The sequence below is a fragment of the Manis javanica genome, chromosome 4 (genome assembly GCF_040802235.1).
Source record: "Manis javanica isolate MJ-LG chromosome 4, MJ_LKY, whole genome shotgun sequence".
In the NCBI taxonomy this organism is placed as follows: domain Eukaryota; kingdom Metazoa; phylum Chordata; class Mammalia; order Pholidota; family Manidae; genus Manis; species Manis javanica.
Window position 1 is genome coordinate 143725103 of NC_133159.1, and position 19117 is coordinate 143744219.

Genomic DNA, 19117 nt, shown 5'->3' on the forward strand with positions numbered 1-19117 from the left:
CATCAGAAAGGGAGTACTGGGGGCTGTGGGAGTGGATATAGTTATGGAAACGTGGAGGAGGGAAAGGATGTCCCATCTTAGTAAAGGGATGGGACACTGGGGCATAACCAGGAAGGAGTGGGAGAAAGGTATGGGATTGTCTTGGATTGTGCATAAAGTGGGGGGGGGGGGTTTAATGGAAAAATCTGTTTACCTCTTACCCTGACTATAGGAGTAATGGCAGGCATGGTAGGGCCCCAGTATTCTCGCAAGACTGAGAAGGTGGCTCCTGTGTCTAGGAGGAAGGAGATGGGGCGACCGTCTACTGTTAAAGTAACCCTGGGCTCCTGTTTGGTGATGGAAATGGTCGGGCGAGAAGCCCCCGGGCCCCATCAATCTTCTTCTGCCAGCCCTACTATGGCGGGCTTAGGATGGGGGTTGTTCGTCCAGCCTCCTCTTCGGGTGGTTGGGCAATCAGACCCCCAGTGGCCCTTTTTGTGGCATCTGGGGCATGGGGTGGTAGGAGATCTGGGGGAGGGGCACGCCCTTGACCAATGTCCCTCTTTTCCACACTTGAAACAAGCTCCTGGGGGGGGCTTGTTTGTAGAGGGGCGCCGAGGTTGTGGTTTTATCAGCTGGGCCAACATTTGGAAATTGGCTTGATCAGCCTTTTGTTTACGGTGTTCTTTCTCCTCCTCCCGCTTATGGAAGACTTTAAAGGCCACTGTTAGGATCTCAGTCTGTGGGGTAGGGGGCCCTGTTCTAACTTTTTGAGTTTAGCTTTAATGTCGGGGTAGCCTTGAGCTAGGAAGTATGTCATAAGGACATGTCTTCCTTCAGGTGTTTCTGGGTCCAGGCTGGTATACTGTAATAGGGCTTGAGTGAGTCTGTCTAAGAACTCGGAGGGGATTTCGTCTCTCTTTTGAATTATGTCTTGGAGCTTTTGAAAATTGACTACTTTACAAGCTGCTTTTTTCAGACTTGCTATTAAGCAGGAGGCAAAAATATTTTGAGAGCAGAGACCTATGGCGGTGTTATAATCTCAGTGTGGGTCTTGTTTCGGGACAGCAGTGGGGCCAGGGGGATAGGTGGGGTCAGTCCTGTGGGTTTCGGTAGCGTGCGTTTGGGTGAAGTCCCAAACTCGTCTACGCTCTTCAGGGAGGAAAGTATTGGCCAGGAGCATGAAAATGTCATGATGTGTGAGGCTGTAAGACTGGAGGGTCCATTGAAACTCCCTGATATATGTCGTGGGATCAGTGGAAAAGGAACTTAGGCGTTTCTCTAGTTGGGCTAAATCTCTTAAGGAGAAAGGGACGTGAACGTGTACGATGTCTTTGGATCCTGCTACCTCCCGGAGGGGGGCGATAATTTTGGGAGGCTCTCGGGACTGAGTCTGAGGGGGACTGAAGGGTTCTGGCTCAGTCTGTGGGGGAGTGACGCGGTCTAGCCGTGCCTAGTCAAGCAGGTCCTGAAGTGCAGAAGGGGGGTAAAGAAAATAGAGAAAGATAGAATCGGACCCACATGTCACCAGCTAGCAGCTCAGCTGCTTACTTCTGCCACTCTAGTTGGGCTTGAACTCATGACTCTGAATTAAGAGTCCCATGCTCTACTAACTGAGCTGCAGCAGGGCTCTAGTTAATTGCTTATGGAATGTGTAAACAGAATGTTCTTTGTTCTCCATTCCTGCCACATCTGCAAGTGGGGGAAGGGCATATTTAGAAGCAGGGGCAGTGTTTCTACACATCTTCAAGGTTTCCCTATTTTCAGAGTGAGGAGTCTTGGCAAGATATGTTTTTGTGGACAGATAACTTCTAAGGACTGCACCGGTTGTTCTCTAGCTTGTGCTTTCCCATGCTGCGTTCAGACATGGGGGAAGGTGCTTTCCCATTCTCTCTACAAACATGTGAGAAGACAAAGGCGGTCCCTAACAGGGGAGAAACAGGTGATGAGGGCAAAGACGGAGAAGGCCCTTGGGACTTAGTTAAAGGGGGGGCTGAAAGGCTCAGGCTTAATCTGCGGGGGATGAAGGCAGAGGAGGTGAGATGGGGGAGGAGATGGTGGGGGAGGAAGGGAGAAGGGCTGTTGTAGGAGAAGGGGAAGGGAGTGAAAGGGAGGCTTCTGCAGGGGCGGCGGCTTGCAGGCTAGGAGAACTTGGGAGGGGGCGGGGGGGGGGAGGAGGAGGCGGAAAGCTTCGATATAGGGAATCTCCTTCCATTTTTTCAGGCGCTGGCAGTAGTTAAAAAGATTGCAAGTGATGTTAGGATCAAGAGTTCCCCCTGCGGGCCATTGGTTGTTATTGTCTACGGGGTATGTCAGCCAATCTTGGGAGCAATATTTATGGAGAAGTTTTGGTTTTATATCAGGCATCAGGGAGAGGGTAGCCAGATGCTTAAGCAGGCATTCAAGAGGTGAACTTTCAGGGAGGGATGAGGAGGCTCCCATGGCTAAAGGACAGAGAAGGAGACAAACAGGGGAAGACGAATGGAGATCCTCGGACTGGAAGCAGACCACAAGGAGACAAAGGGCGTCCCCGATGATCCTTGGTGGTCTGCAGAAACTCGTATACGAGTCGGAATTTCTTCGGAAGTGTTGGTCGTCACCCAGACTTCCCTAAGAAGGCAGAGTGCCGGAGTTACGAGGTACCTAGCGCTAGGCGTTTTCGGCGGACGGAGCAGAAGGAGGAGGGGGGGAAAGGGAGCGTTCTCATCCACAAAGGAGTCACCTCGTTTATGGCTGTTGGAGGGGGGTGCCTGAGAGTCGGCCGCAGCCGTGAAGGCCTGAGGCGGGGATTTATGACTGTTGGAGGAGGGGCCTGAGGGTCCACCGCAGCCGTGAAGGCCTGAGGCGGGGAGCGTTCCCTCCTCATCCCCGAGCGTCAGGGCCTTGCCGGACGATCACAGTCAATGGCACTGCGATAGCTCGGAGAAGAGTGGCCCACTCCGGGGGGAAAACTTAGCTAAAGGCCAGAGAGGAGTGGTGAGTGTGATGAGCTAGCGCCGGAAAAAGAGGACGAGGGCAACCTGCTCCTGGTGTCGGGGGGAAGACGGGGCCCAGTTGGGGTGTCCCGTCTCCCGGGTTTTGGCACCAATGAAAGGAAAGGAGCGACACATAGCAGCAATTCACCGGAGAGTTCCGCTTTATTAGGGAAAGGTGCTGGGTTATATAGGAAGGGGCATGAATTGATTGAGGTGTCACTTCTACGGGGCTGGTGGCTGTTGGCTAGGTGCTGGGATTGGGAGGGGGGTGAGAGGTGATTGGGCTTCAGGTGGCGCCAGCGGGAACTGAGGACCCCGAAGAGAAGCCGGAAGTTTGCCATCTTACTGGTGGGGACCCTTCAGACTGGAAGGGAAGATTCTAATTTAAGAGGGTTGGTGTCCTGCTGTGAGTTGCATAACTTAGGGGCTATCAATATACTTTAGTTAACACAGGGGCTCAGAGTATCTGCAAGAATAGCTCCTTTGGTTGCTGCAAGAGTGCCTCCTTTGGTTGGGGGGCACTTCTGAAGAAATTGTTTGCTAGTTCATTGAAACAAGAAATTATTTCCCTTGTTAGTAGGTGACCAGGGTGGTATCGCCACAGGCCTCCTTGCAAGGACACATGCATCTATGAGCTGTGTCCTGTTTCCTTCCTGTAGAGCAGAAGACACTGATGTTCTTTCACACCTGCTCTGACCACATAGGTGTGACATAAATGATGATGTCACAAGCAGTCCAAGTCATATATAACCCTTATTTCTGGGCTGGATGATCCACTTTGAACATGGCTTCCTCAGTCACATATCTGGCCCTTGGGCTGGGCTGGTTGAAGGACAGGCTCAGCTGGAACTGTCAACAGGAGCTGTCTACATGTAGCCATTACAGAATGGTAGTCTTAGGGCTCAAAGACAAACGTTCTTGATGAACAAGGTGGAAGCTGCATGACCTTTTATGACCTAGCCACAGACGTCACATTGCATCTTTTCCACCATAATCTACTGGTCAAAGCAGTCACAAGCCTCCATTTCTCTATGAGATGAATATCAAAGAAAATGTGGCCATGTTTTAAAACCATGGCAATTATCACTTTACCTGCAAATATTTGTATTTTTTTTTTTATTGCTGCTGTAACTCAGTGGCTTAAAACAATGTAAATTATTCTCTTACAGTTCTGGAGGTCAGAATTCTGAAATGGGTCTCACTGGCTTAAAACCAGGGAGTCTGCAAGGCTGCATTTCTTTTTGGAGGCTCTAAGGGAGAATCCATTTTCTTATCTTCTTTTTGGCTTCTAGAGGCTGCCCACAGTACTTGGCTGTCAAGTCTTTTAAACATTGCATCACTTTGATACTGACACTAATGCCACCCTTTTAAGGATCCTTGTGACTACATTGGGCTCACTTAAATAATCCAGGATTATCTCCCCATCTCAAAGTTAGTTGATAACAACTTTGATTCCTCTTTGCTGTGTAACTTAATATATTCACAGGTTCCAGGGATTAGGATGTAGACATCCTTTTGGGGGTGGAAGGCAGGGACATTATTCACCTACTATACTATTTCAGTCTACATCTTTAAAAATAATGATTTAAAAAAACCCACAATCACTATACCATTGCTTATTTGCCACCTGTATATCCTTTTCATTGAAATGTGTATGTATGACTTTTGCTCATTTTCTAATTGTACTGTTTACTGTTGAATATTGATAGTTCTTAATGTATTTTAAATACAAATCCTTTGTCATTTGCTAAGCACCATTTGTTAAAAGACCATCCTTCTTCCACAAATGTTTGATAGAACTTGTTAAGTAGCCAGTTAGGTATGAAGATTTTTTGTTTGCAAAGGATTTTAATTACTAATATAATTCCTTAATAGAAATAGAACAATCCATGTTTTCCATATCTTGTTACATAGTCTTCCTCTGTTAGTAAATTATATTCCTGACAAGGGAGAAAAGAGACTATACACCAAATAAAGCAAAATTTAGCAAGCATATACTCACCTGATCTGGGGGAACAGCTTGGGTTTGCACTCTGAAGGTGCTTGGTCAAGGAGGCTAAACAAGACCGGGTAAGGGGGAGCTTACTGACCTGTGGGTACTCTTTCTGGATACAGGCTATATAACTTCCTGGCCAGGATTCCAAGGGGTTGGTGCATAATTGCAGCCAAGAAAACTCCAGAAGCCTGGAGAGAGCAATGGCACATGCTCAGTGAAGTTAAAATACCTGAATTGGCATGGCAGATGGAGGAGGAAGGGATGAAAAGGTTCATGGAAGTAGGCGTATGGGAGAGAGTAGACCCTGTGACGTTGGAAGACCCACTGGATTATGTTCCATGGCCCAGAGAGCATGCTTTTCACCAAAGCATCAGGATTCCCCCGTTAGAGGGACACCAGCATCTATCTCTAAATGTGCATTGGCATCTTCCCTCTGTAGGCGAGGGCTGATGGTAGGGGCGGCTGTCACAAAACTTGGCCCATTGATAGCCATGGGGATGGTACCCTCCCTCCTTCAACCTTCAAAATTCCATCTTTCATCAATTTTGTAAAAATTTTAGCCATTATCTCTTTGGCTGCATCTGCTGGCTTATTCTCTCTCCTCTCATTTTGGGATTCTAATTAACCAGATGACAGATACCCTCCTCTGCCTTCTGTGTTCTCTTATCTTCTCTGTGTTTTCTATTCTTCCTTTTCTCCATGTTTCATTTGATGTTTTAACTTTAACCAACATTTCTTTAGTTGGTTCAATCTGCTCTGTGTTTTTATTTTAGTTACTGCATTTTTTCAGTTCTGGAATTTCTTTGTGTCTTTTATAAATCTGCGATGATATTCATTAGAGTTTCCAGCTCCTTGTCTCCAAATTCAAGCTGCTTCTGGCAGGCATTTGTTGCAATAGCATTTGGGATCATGTTAAAAATAAATTTCAGTGCTTGGTTTTTCTAGACCACCCAGGGGTCTGGAGCTGGCCTCCTATCTGTTCAGAGGCGGGCTCACTTCTAACTTACTTTTACTACAAAGGCATCAGCCCAAACAGGGATGGTTCCTAAGGTCCCTTCATTTGGGGAGCCCTGCACTCTCAGTTTTGCTCCAGCTCATGGAGGCTGTGAAAGGTTTGGCTCACCTCGGCCACCTCCTCTTGGGTCTTGAAGAGGCCTCTAATACAGGATCCTATCTGGATTTCTGTCCTCTCTGGGATCTTAAACCAGTTCCTTACTTCTTGCTTGCCTAGAGTAGGCTTCCTCTCATCAGGGAATTGTGCATTTCTGGTAAATCTTTTTCAAGTGGAACAGGAGCACATTGAGAGACTAATGGCTAATTAGGAGAATGGGAGCTGCTCTGGTTTGCAGTCTTGACCCCAACATTAGCTGTGTGACCCTGGGCAAGTTTCTTAAACTTACTGAAATGATTTCCTCCTATGTCAAAGGGGGATAATCAGAGTATATACAATACAGTGATATTTTGAAGACTAGACAATGCACTTAAATCCCTTAGTACAGGCTGTAATTCATAGTAAATGTGAGTTTAAAACTGTTACTTTGTATTCTTAAGAAAGCTAAACTTAAGGAAAATGCATTAATATGCATGATGAAATGCATATGAATACATTGTTTTGATGTTAAGGGGGTGGGTTTCCCTGGGGCATATAAATTTGCATTTGTTTTAAATACTTTGCTTTTTATTTTTTTGCCTACAAGGAATGTGTCGCTGGCATAAAGACTGGAAAGACTGGTGTCGATGGAATGACACTCAACCCCTTTCCCTTTCCTTCTTTCTTACTCAGAATCATTTCCTGATCATTCTTTGTCATTCCTTCCAACCAATGAACCTGATTTGTCAGTGAAACAAGACAAAGCAAAATGGAAGAATAACTGGAAGTATAATTTTCATTTAAGAAAACAAAAAGAAGCCTTATTCTGAAATTTTTTTTTAACAGAGTGAAGAGCTCATAAAAACACAGTAAATATCTGTTGATGGATTTGGTCCAATGTCGACCCAGAGACAGGAGCACAGTGTTTCACCATCACCCTGAATATGAGTCGTCCACTGTGTGATTAACTGGAAAGGGGCTTGGGGTGAAGGGGTGTCATATGATTTCTCAGAGAAAACATGAAATAATAAAACAATTTATAATACTTAAATAGCATAAACATATTAAGGAAAGTTTTCAGAACATGGCTAGGGTTGGGGAAGGGAACTTCTGGGGTTGCAAGGACTCTCCCCTGGTTCAGGTCCCAGCTACCCGGCCTACCCACACCTCTAACAGGCTCCTCAGGGGCCACTCAGGGATCCTCCTCCTCCTCCAGGTCCCTGACGCTTTCTTGGACCCAGGCATTGCTGGGACTGGCACAGCTATGCTGGCCTCTACTGGTGAGAAAGCTGTGGAGAGGGCAGAAGTATTATATAGAGAACGGTAAAGGACGTTTTTGACCTCATGTGGCCCCTTCCTCTCCATCCCTCTGGGCAGCCTGGGGCTAGTCCACCTTGGGAAGGAATCATTCCCTCAACCTCAGGGCCTCCCAGCCCTTCCCTGAATGACTTAGGGAGATAACCTCATGACCTCCTTTCTGATGTCTCTTTCTCTCTTCTCTTACTCTACTTCTGGGCATGTACCCCCCTGGCTCCCTATAGGCCCCATCCCATGTCAGGAAGCAGCCCAGTGGCCTTTCTCTGTGTCCTGTATGCACAAAAGGTCCCCAGAGGGCTGGGCCTTCTCAGCCTGGCTCCTTATCCACCAGCTGGTGCACGTGTGAACTGCTTTCTGCTCTGACTCCTGGGGACACTCCCCTGCTCCCACGTCCTGTGGCTTCCCAGGGTTGGGCAGGAATACCGACACTTATGTGACCCCATGTTTGGAGCACTGGCTGCTGGACTTCAAACAGGCTACCGCAGGTTTGCAGGGCATCTGCTGGGAGGTATAGGAGAGGCGGTGGGTGGATCGGGGTCTAAGCCCTATCTGGGAAGGAGCCGGGACAACAGGAGCTGCTCAGGAGCACAGGCGAGCCCGAGAGGGTCAGGAGGAAGTAGAGAGGACAGTGTAGCTCAGAACTGAGGCTTGGGGGAAAGGAAACTGGAAATAATGTAACCTTTTTATCTGTTTCTCATTAATTTCCCTAGTCTGGTTTTCTCTCTCCATTTTGGTCTCTATCTTACTCCACAGGGAACCAAATCTAGAAAGTCTACTCCCTTCTCTTAACTCCCTTTGAGGAAATTCATTTTCTAGTCCATGAAATCATATGACAGCTGAGTGAAAGTAGAGACAGTTCTTACAATTCTTGGGAACCGCTGGGTGATTCTGAAAGTTACCAGCACCAGCAGGATCTAAATAGACTTAGATTTTACCTCGTGCTAGTAACCCAATAAATTAGACTTCAGTGAACTTGTCTAAAATATAGAACAAGACCTCTCCTGACCCCCATTCTGCAGCCCAGGTCAATAGACTCCTTTGAACCTTTTTGAAGAAAATAACTATGTTGTTTTGAAACCCCATTCACGGTTCTCCAACTTCACAAGGGAGTTCTTAGACCTCTGTACTTGGCAGATGTGGACTGACTTCTGGCCAGGCTGTAGGGAGCAACTGTTAAAGGAAAGTGGACAACACAGTCCCTATGTGCCTGGAGCAGAGGGCCCTGGTGCAGGGGACAAAGACGGTACCCACGAGGCCCTCCTTGATGCTGGACAGGCAGAGGGTGTGGGTGGATCTGAGCTGCTCCGATGGAACTCACCACTGCTGGCCTCCTTCTGGGATCTGAGCTATCTCCCTTCTTCTGTACAGGCAGCCCCAGGGCCATGGGAACATAGAAACTGGAGGGGCCTAAGCAAGTATCAAGTTGTCATGTGAGCTGTACAACCCAGGGTTGCCTATGGTAACTAGAAAGGTTTAGGTGGACACAAGAACAGTTCCATTGCTAATTTGACTGGGGTGCTTGTGAGGAGGTGTCTCCAGATGGGTGACCAGGAGTCGACCTCACCAGGGATCTTCCCTGTTTCCTCCTTGCAGGACAGATACCTCTCTGAAGTGAGTGGTCACAGCTCTTTCCATGGAGCAGAGTGCTCTGATGGGCCTCCACGGCTGTTCTGACTGTGTAACTGTGACACGTGTGATAATGACACTGACTCTTCAGCAGTGTAAGCCAACCTTAACCATCCCACAGGAAAGAACAGAATCAGAAAGCTTGACAGTAGGAAAATGGTAAAAGTAGGGTTTAGCTTTTCCAGAAATTGGTCTATTTATCAGATATGCCCCATGGACTTACAGCAAAGTGGATGAGGGTCAGCAGCCTTAAAAATGTCCATTATTTAAACCAGAAACTACTCAGAATCTATCCTATGGAAATGAATTTACAAATAGGGGGAATTACAAGGATAATGTGGTTTGGTGCAGCTTGTCTATGATTAAATAATTGACACCAAACTATGTACTCTACAATGTTAGAATGATAAAGTAAATCAATTGATGTCCATTAGCCAGCCTGTTATACAAATAGAATGACATGAAAATGTTTGATTTTTAATATTACATACTAACCAGCAAGATACAAAGCTTCATACGTAATTTTTTTTTTCCAAAAAGCTCGGGGAGAGAGAAAAAAATCCAGAAAGAAGTAAAGCTTCCCCCTGCCTAGCTGTTCCCCAGCCCATGCCCCATGAGCTGTCTTTCCTCCACATGTCCTGCCTCTCTCTGGGAAGCAGGAATGCTACTGACATTCCACAATGGTAGGGACACTGGCTGTGGGTCAGCCACAAATCTGAGAGAGTGCTGGGGAGCAAAAGAGAAGCAGTAGGCGGTGGGGCATCTGCCCTGTGACAAAGTGTCAGTCAAGAGTCTGAGAAAAGCCCAGTCAATTTATTCTATCTTATGAGGGTGGTGGAAACTCCAAGAAGCTGACAGAGATGTTGCTGCTCAGGACTTCAAGCAGGACCCAAAACCAAGGAAGCTGAGCATTTCTTCTTTACCTTGAATTTTTCCTTACTCTCTGCTTCTGTTTTATTCTGTCTCTAGCCCCCTTTTAGGGAATATAGCTATTAAAACATTTGGCCCCTTTTCCATCTCTTTTGAGGGAACTTCATCTGGTTTACAGACATTTCCCAGCAAGATGACATCTGTACATCACCCAGAGAGTGGAGTTCCTTGGGAGACGTCCAGTTGGCTCTTCCTAGGAGCCAAACAGACCTGGCGTTTGCATCTTGTTAATGACTGAGTCAGGCCTAAAAACTGAGTTAGACTAAAAATAGGTCCTAGCCTTCCTCTGCCTTTCAGGTCCAGAGGCTAGGATAGATAAAACTCCTTGGGAAAGGGCCCAGAACATTTTGAAGCTATCTGTGAAGTTCTTTGCTTTGACTTATGGAATCTTAAGCCATAGGACTTAAGTGGTATGGTTTAGATGTCATTTCAGAACATTGGGGCACAACCCTAAAAGGAAGAAAGAACAAGGGTTCAAGACTCTCTGACTTGTAGACTCTGTAGTGCAGACAAGACTGGTGAGTGAGGGCTCTGCTGGAGGATGGTTGACCAGGGAAGCCATGGAGACCTTAACAGTGCTGGGTAGGCAGAGGAATGTGGGCAAAGCCAAGACCGGACTGGGCACTCACTGCTGCCTACATCCTTCTGGGGTCCAACTCGTGTCCTGTCCCTTAGGGGCACCTCAGAGCCTCAGGAGCTGGAGGCTGCAGGTGGCCAGAGGGGAAGTTGTTGCATGGTGTCATGTTACAAGTTGCCTATGTCAGGGTACTGGGGTTCATGTGGACATTCAGGCTATACAAGAATGGCTGAACTGCTCACTTGTTGGGGCTGACTGTGTGGAAACATTTTAGACAGTGTGAAGTGAGATGATGTTAGCGTTAGAGCTAAAAATACATGGAAAGAGCTACAGACTAAAGTTTCTCCCACAGAGCAGTCTGACATCTATGCGGTCACAGCATCCTAGACACACAAGTCACACTTAAACCATACCCTGGGTGCGAAGGCCCGTGACATCATGCTGATCAGAGTATTTCTAAGGAAGTGACTAACCCATGCTGGAGAAGCCAGTAGCTGTTGTCACTGCAGGACCAAGTTTAGCTGGCTCCTTCTACCAAGAACTACTTATGAGTTCACCATTCCTTACTACTTTCCATGGAGCAGACATTTCTAGCTGCAAAACACACACTAGTTGACTGCACAGATGTGACATCTACAGAGATGCCACAGTCTTCAGTAGCCCAAGCCATGTGTGATCCAGCCCCAGATGGACAGATAGAATTGGGAAAGCCTGGGCTACAGGGGACAAAGTCAGCTTTTAAGTAATCGTTTCATTCATCAAACATTCATAAGTCTCAACATGCCATCACTGGGTTTAACAATAGGTAATAGAAATGAGCATGCATTAGATATGAGATGTCTATATAGATCCAGAGACTTAAACGTCCTTATTTTTGACCCAGAAAATCTACAGCTAGGAAAATACCCTATGGAAATAACCTCATTTATGAAGAAAGTTTTATGCATATAGATGTGTGGTACAGTTTATTTATAACAATTCCAAATGTGCTACTATAGTGCATGATAATATTAATGCATTCAGCTAATGGTTGCATAAATTAGTTCTTAAAAATACTGGAATGATTTAGAAAAGTCCTATAATGTTAAGTATAAATAAGAAAAATACAAAATTACATCCATATCATGACCACAATAATGTCTCTCAACCGCCCCAGGTATACAGCAAAAAGAAGTGAAAAATCAAGTAAGCAAGCAGGACTACCTAAGCCTAGGAAAAAAAATGCACTTGAAAGAAATAAACCAAAATGTTATAGTGGTTAGGTTTGGGTAGTAGGATTTTTTCTACCTTCAAGGAAATAAATTTTACTCAGATTATGCCTCAGAATTCACATATGCCACAATAAGACAGGAATAATGTAGAGGAAAACTTCCCACATCCTTATGTGCACTTGCTCTGCTGCCTACTCAGCTTTCAGAAATGAAATGTTTGTATTCTTTTCTGTATTTCATGAATTTTTAAAATTAGCTTTTACTACTTCTGCAGGTAATCTACAGTTCATATTACAAATCATGTAAAAAAGAGCAATTTGAATTAAAAACACTAAAAACATTGCTTTTTCTCTGCTCCTATGAAACTCCTTCCTGTGCATGTGGATGAGACTTTGTGAAGATGTGATCCCTGAGCAGCAGCAACCATTTTGTTACCATGAGGTGACAAGCCCAAAGAAGAAAAGCCAACACAATGATGGGGAAGGAGAGATGTTTTAGGAAGAGTCCTTGATGATATCACTGAGCTGCCAGACAAACCCTGGGAATGGCATCTTGACTTCACCAGAAGGAAACAGAAAAGCTTCTAGGATCTTTGAGGAAGGAGGACTTCAATTTTATATTTCTTGACTTTGTTTTAAAGGGCTAATTATTATTACAAGAGGTGAATATACCATAATTTATTTAATTATAGGTCAATTTTTAATTGTTACAAATAAATTGTGACAAACACCATTATGCATACAAATTTCTTCATCTTTGTGTTTACATCCATAGGCTAGATCTCTGGAAGAACACTTTGCTAGTCAAAGGGTCATAGCATTTCAAGGCTTATCATACATGTTAGCCCAGCTAACCCAGAGACCTGCTGTTTTGTGTCAGGCTCAGCCTTTCTTTAGAGGTGCTTTGGGCTGAAAATGCCTGGGATCCCTCACCTGGGCCATGCTACTTGTGGTCAGGCCCCACAGACATTTCCCTTACTGGAGCCAATATGTGGCTGGACTGGCCCTTGTGGTTCTTATGATTGCAGGGGGCACCTCAGCAACAACCATCAGAGAACTTTGAAAAGATAAGTTTATTACTCACAAGTACTGGAAGGTTACACAGAATGTGAGGTCTCTGCTACAGAGAGACAGAGCAAGCATAGACCTGGGGGCTGCCTTTATTGGAGTCAAGGTTGGGGTGCCTCGGGTTTTGTGAGTCCATCCTTTTTTTATTTTTTATTATTTTTATTTTTTATTTTGGTATCATTAATCTACAATTACATGAAGGATATTATGTTTACTAGGCTCCCCCCTTCACCAAGTCCCCCCCCATACCCCTTCACAGTCACTGTCCATCAGCATAGTAAGGTGCTGTAGAATCACTACTTGTCTTCTCTGTGTTGCACAGCCCTCCCCGTGCCCCACACACACTATACATGCTAATTGTAATGCCCCCTTTCTTTTTCCCCACCCTTATCCCTCCCTTCCCACCCATCCTCCCCAGTCCCTTTCCCTTTGGTAACTGTTAGTCCATTCTTGGGTTCTGTGATTCTGCTGCTGTTTTGTTCCTTCAGTTTTCCTTTGTTCTTATACTCCACATATGAGTGAAATCATTTGGTACTTGTCTTTCTCTGCCTGGCTTATTTCACTGAGCCTAATACCCTCTAGCTCCATCCATGTTGTTGCAAATGGTAGGATCTGTTTTTTTCTTATGGGTGAGTAATATTTCATTGTGTATATGTACCACATCTTATTTATCCATTCATCTACTGATGGACATTTAGATTGCTTACATTTCTTGGCTATTGTAAATAGTGCTGCGATAAACATAGGGGTGCATCTGTCTTTTTCAAACTGGGCTGCTGCATTCTTAGGGTAAATTCCTAGAAGTGGAATTTCTGGGTCAAATGGTATTTCTATTTTGAGCATTATGAGGAACCTCCATACTGCTTTCCACAATGGTTGAACTAATTTTGTGGGTTCATTCTTTATTGGTGAATTTAAAACATAAGAGCGGAATTAGAGCATGGGAAGGAAAAGCAGGTCATGCGAATGGTTGGTTACCTACATCACCAAGGGCTTTTTGAAAGGGGAATTTCATGGATGGGCTGCCTGGCTCTTTATCTAGTTGTGTAGCTGGAAATGTGTTTATTCGAGATGGAAATTTGAAATGGGTGCCTCAGCAGTCAAAAGCTTGTCAGGCACTTAAAACACAAAGAAGCTGATTTTAAGCCACTTGAGTGGCACAACATGTGGTAGAGATGCAATGACTGATGGGAAGAGCCGAAGCCTGAAAGGCCCTCCTCCATCTTGCCCATTCTACAGCCGAGGCTTCCCCAGTTTTGCCATCTCCTTCCAGTGGGTGGTTTTAGCTGAGGTCATGCTTCCCAAGACTCCATGGCATCATCCTCTATGTCACAGCTATACCACTGGGACAGCTGGGGTGGGTATCAGAAGGTTCAGCTCTATGGGGGAACTGCTTGATCTGCAGGCCTGCTTTTGTGAGAAAGTGTCTGCTAACCTGATCTCAGGGTCACACCATCATCTCACCTCCTCTCACCGTGGAAACCATTTCCCTGTCAAGTAAGCAGCTGAACCATTCTTGCACATAGCCTGAACCTTTGTGGCGACCCAGAGCTCTCCAGGCTTACTGCGACTCACAGCATAATACCAACTCTGTGATTAAAAATTTACCCCTCGGGTTCCCCCAAGTTTCCATCTTGTAAGGCTGCAAGGCTGCCTATATAGAGAAGACCGGGCTTAGACCCCGGAAGGAGGCGGCAGCTGCAAGTCCCCGAGTCCCCACCCTGCTTGGCCTCTGCTTGCGCTCACATTCTGCTCGCTGCCCGGCGTCATGGAGGTCCCCGTGGCTGCCCTGGCCGTGCTGCTCCTCACCGCGGCCTTCTGTTCCCAGACCTACCCTGCTCTGTGTGAGTGTGTCCTCCCTTCCCCCCAGTCCCCGCTCTCGGGCTGTGGCCTGGGCCACGATGCAAGTCGTGTTCGTGAGTGCCTCTAAGCAGAGAACTTCAGAGGCTTCAGCGGCCATTTCTTAAGGAGCATTTTCCTTCCCAAAGGGTTTTAGCGATTCTGTTTCCCCACTCTGTGAGAGAGTGGGAGGAAGTCCCGTTTTATGGATGGGAAGATGGAGGCCCCACTGGGATTTCAGCAGGAGGTAGTATCTATGTCTGTTGGTCCCCCAGTGCTGTGGCCTCGGCTCTCCTCAGGAACTCCCAGCTGGAACTCCCCAGTGAGAGGGAGAAAAGCGGTTTGTTCAGAGAACTAAATACCCCGCAGAGAGACACAGAGACCCCAGCCAAGGCAAACAGAATGAGAAAAACCGAAAGAAAGACACAAAAATAAAATGTCAGGGAACAGAAGAAATGCCAGCTTCTCACTGGACCCCTTTGCCCCACATCCCCACCCCTCCGCATCCCAGCAGAGCTGTGCCTTCCCATTCTTCCCGACCCTCAAGGGGCAGCTGGCTTGCCCTTTCTTCTGAATAATGACTTAGGATCTTTCTGTCCTGTCTCTCACAGTTGGTGCCAACACTCCGACCGCCTGCTGCTTCTTCTATGTCTCCCGGAAGATTCCACGCAAATTTGTGGACAACTATTATGAGACCAGTAGCCAGTGCTCCAAGCCCGGTGTCATGTAAGGACGGGTCTTCCTGCTCATCCTGGGGAAGGAGACTGGGGAGTCTGGGGTGAAGCTCCCCCTCAGGGCACTCAGCCCTCTAAGAACCAAGAGAGCTCAGGACACCAGGGGAGACACCTGCTGTACTTTCTGACCTGGTCTGGGGCCCCCAAGGTGAAGGGTACACTTTATGAGCATATGGACAGGTCCTGAGATGTCTGAGGTAGAGGAAGATAGGGGGAGCATGGTGGGCCCAGGATTTCCTGCTAGATTCCTCAATGTGTAATTCTTTCACCCCTCTCCACAGCTTCCAAACCAAAAGAGGCCGGCAGATCTGTGCTGACCCCGGTAAGGTCTGGGTCCGAGAATACATCACCTACCTGGAGCTGAATGCTTGAGTGGCTTAGAAGCTACGAGGAAGGTTTTACATCTCTGGGCAGATTGGGGAGCAGGCACCTGAGCTGGGACATTGGAACTCTGAAATGCACCTCTTCTCTGGGTCACACTGCCCCCCACCCAAGCCACACTCTGGGTTCCTCCTTAACTTTAATTTTAGTTTATATATCTTATTTAACTTTTGTAATGAATTTCCACTGTTGAATTGTGTGCTGTAATGAATATTTTCTCTGCCATCTCATGCTATCCTCTTCCCCATCCTCCCTCCTTCCTCTTCAGTTCTCACACTCAATATGTGGATCAATCAGTGTGATTAGCTCTCTTTGCAGAATTTGTATCATATATATATCAAACAACAAATGCTTATTGAATGGTTTTGCCCAGCACTGTGTTTCAAACTTTTGAAGGCACTTATATAAAAGGTAAACCAGCGTTTTCCTTGTGATGGCTGTATGGCTTTGTTTTCTCCACTGATCAGTGTCACAGGCTGAGACCACTGGGGGAGGGGCAGGCACATATGCAAAGAGGCAGAAACCATGAAAAAGGGACAGGGTACCCGTACAGCGATACGATAAGAGACATTTCCCTGAAGGCACTTTTCTGGATAGTTGAAACTGGCACATTATTTTATAACCAAATCATAATTAACATGGCTAAGAAGTTTTTCTACTTAATAGCAAGGTGATGCATACTGTGACCTGTTTTGTGCACACAAATTAATTTTCATAAATAAAGCTTTCCCCAGAATGATGGCTAACATTTGCTGAGGGCTTTCCAGGTACTGGGTGCTGTGCTGAGTTCTTACATTAGCGACAGTGTAGGAAACCCTGATTTCAGTCTAGCAAGGATTCCCTATCTGCCAGTTGGCTGAGAGCCCAGGTCACCCTCTCTGCTCTGCACTCTGTTTTCTGGGGTAATTTTCTCCATAGCCATATTGGAGGTGAGCATAGGGGCTAGAGTTAGCAAATAAGAATACAGAATGAGTAATTTTTAATGTAAGTTTGTTCTATGTAGTATTTGTGAGATACATATACAAAGAAGTTATTTGCTGTATATCTGAAATTCCAATTTAACTGGGAATCTTGTATTTTGTCTGGTAACCCTACTTGATGTGAATACCTCTTATAGAGGTTATTTCCAGTGGGAGGTGGGTGCCTAAGGATCAGTGTAAGTGCAGAGCAGTGCATTTCTACATGGAATTTGCAGTAGAATCACTTGGGGGGAGCTTTTAAAAACCTCAGTACCAGGACCTCACCTCCAAAGTTAGGAATTCAACTGGGCTTAGTTGGGGCCTGGACATCAGTAATTCTGAAGTTCTGGAGGTGATGTTCATGCACAGCCAGTTTGAGAACCACTGTTGGGGGGCAGTCATAGGGTGTTTGGGGACAGCCTTGGGGTTTCAGAAGCAATACAGCTCCCTTCCAATTTTTCGAGGCTTCTGATCTATTTTTGGTCACTTCCTCAGGATGGTAAATTAGAAGTTGGAAATCTGTCACCTCGTGTCTCTTGTCTAGAATTGGGTTTCGGAAAACCTCCCTCACGCCACAGCGCTGGGAGCTCTTGGTCGCCCCTGTCCCTGCCACACACCCTCTCCCGTGTCAGTGACTTCTAGCTCCACATCGCCCTCTGCTGCTGAAACAACGGGGTGGAGGTTACGATAATTGGCTCCCTGCCTCCGGCTGCTTCCCAGTTGCGTCTTTACAAAGAACAGGATTCCAAAGTCCACAAAGATAGATATTTAAAAGGAGGGGTCTGAGGAGAGAGTGGATAAGGCTGCTTACGGGCCCTACTCTTTGGCCCTTCCTAGTGTCCCATCTTCCCGTTTCTGCTTATACCAGCATTACCTTGGAGTGGAGAATTCTGCGTTTCCAGGCTGCAAGCTCCGTATCACTGATTCTCAGTCAGCTTGGTCTGCAGGCAGCAAGCAGAAAGGGCCTCTCTCAGGAAAATTATTATTTTTTTCCTTCTCTGCTATCAGACCAGCAAATTTCAAAGGGAGCTAATGTCTTTCTTAATGGCTTTACAGACTTATGCAAGAAGTCTTTAATTCTCCTTTTTGGTGCAACCTTGGTAGGCAGATGGCTTTAGTAAAAATATCTTACAGGCCATGGTGGTAACCAGCGGTTGTGTTAGCTAGAGGTGTCCTCATGGACTGACCTCAGCTTCTGCCTTCGGTCAGTTCTACTTCCTGGGGCGGGCTACTTCAGCGCGGAAGTCTGTATCAGTGAGGGATTTTTTGAGTTACAGTATCACAAAAGCTGACTCAATCTGACTTAACTCGTAAAGTTAAGTCAGTTATTAGTGCACATAACCGAAGCTTCAAGAAGTAGATTAGCTTTAGGCAAATCTTGGCCCAGGGGTCCTCAAGGGTCACCATAAACCATGTTTCTCAATTTCTGATCTCTCCTCAATCTGAGAGCTTCATCTAGAACATCCAACTGTGAAGTAAGTCACTTGAAGGTTTTACAAGATACTCCCTCAAGACCCCCTTCACAGGGCTTCAAGAAGAGGAAAAATAATGACTTATCCTCCACAAATGTGGAACCCACTAGGCTGGCTGCTTTCTCTCCTCTCTCTGAAGAAAGGGGTAGCCTGAGCCTGAGTCATTTTTCATTGGAAAGACTGAGCCAGCTCCTTCTGCCCCGGGATAAAGTCAGAACGATGGAGATAGCATTGTTCAGTAGTAAGGATTTAGGGATGAGGAGAACTGGAAGGAAATCGGAGATTTCTCATTTCTCGTTTTTTTCCCAAGATTTTATCTTGTTCTCTGTTTTGGAACATACTCTCCTGTTCCCTCATTTTGCCTGACTCTGTTTGTTCCTATGTGTTAGACGCAACAGCCACCTCTCCCAGTCTTGACAGGGTGGCCTCATGTAGGAGATGAGGCTTGGCAGTCAGTCTTGCCTTAGCTCTCTGCTGTCTTTACGATCTTTGAGATTGTCTAAGCAGCCCATTTTATTTTTAATAAATAGCTCCCAGTTGTTGAGGGTGTGCTCTATCAGTGTCCCAAAGGGAGGATCTCAGTCAGCATCTAGATTCAGGCTGATTAGAAGCCAGGCCCTCAGACAGCAGCTTTTAAAATATGCAAATATATACAATCCTGTTGGACTGCAAGCATAAGCCCCACTGGCCACCACACCAGGTGATTTGGAGGTGTCCCCTGAGCAGTCATGGCAAAAATCAGGGTTTCAAATGAGAGTATAAGCTCCTTCCTGGGAGATACTGGCCAGGGGCTGCCAGGCAGAGGGAGAGCGCCAAGATGGCATTTGCAGCCCGCCTCCTCTGAGAGCTCCTCCATGGCCTCTAGATGTGGGCCAGACCTGAGCCTGCCTCTCAGGCAGAAGCACCAGGACCAGCAAATAGGCCTCTTTCACAGGGAGACTGGGGTATGCTTCAGTCTGCCGTC

General features: G+C 46.3%; 1 protein-coding gene across 2 annotated transcripts; it reads left to right on the plus strand.

Annotated features, from left to right (window-relative positions):
- The first annotated feature begins 1779 nt into the window (after positions 1 to 1779).
- Positions 1780 to 16143, plus strand: LOC108383756 (C-C motif chemokine 3-like). 2 transcript variants are annotated; one of them, XM_073235259.1, is made up of 3 exons: positions 1780 to 1921; positions 15219 to 15333; positions 15623 to 16143. In XM_073235259.1, exons 1-3 carry the CDS (start codon positions 1831 to 1833, stop codon positions 15711 to 15713), a joined length of 297 nt encoding a protein of 98 aa, XP_073091360.1. In that variant the 5' UTR covers positions 1780 to 1830; the 3' UTR covers positions 15714 to 16143. The 2 variants fall into 2 exon arrangements, with proteins under 2 accessions (XP_073091360.1, XP_017495890.1); XM_017640401.3 differs by lacking the exon at positions 1780 to 1921 and adding an exon at positions 14428 to 14612.
- Positions 16144 to 19117: the final 2974 nt, after the last annotated feature.

Excerpts from the sequence above, each read along its gene's own strand:
- LOC108383756 (XM_073235259.1), top strand. The coding sequence starts at position 1,831 with ATGCTGCGTTCAGACATGGGGGAAGGTGCTTTCCCATTCTCTCTACAA. Across the intron at positions 1,922-15,218 it reads CCCTAACAGGGGAGAAACAG|TTGGTGCCAACACTCCGACC; the intron begins GTGATGAGGGCA and ends TGTCTCTCACAG. Across the intron at positions 15,334-15,622 it reads TGCTCCAAGCCCGGTGTCAT|CTTCCAAACCAAAAGAGGCC; the intron begins GTAAGGACGGGT and ends CCCTCTCCACAG.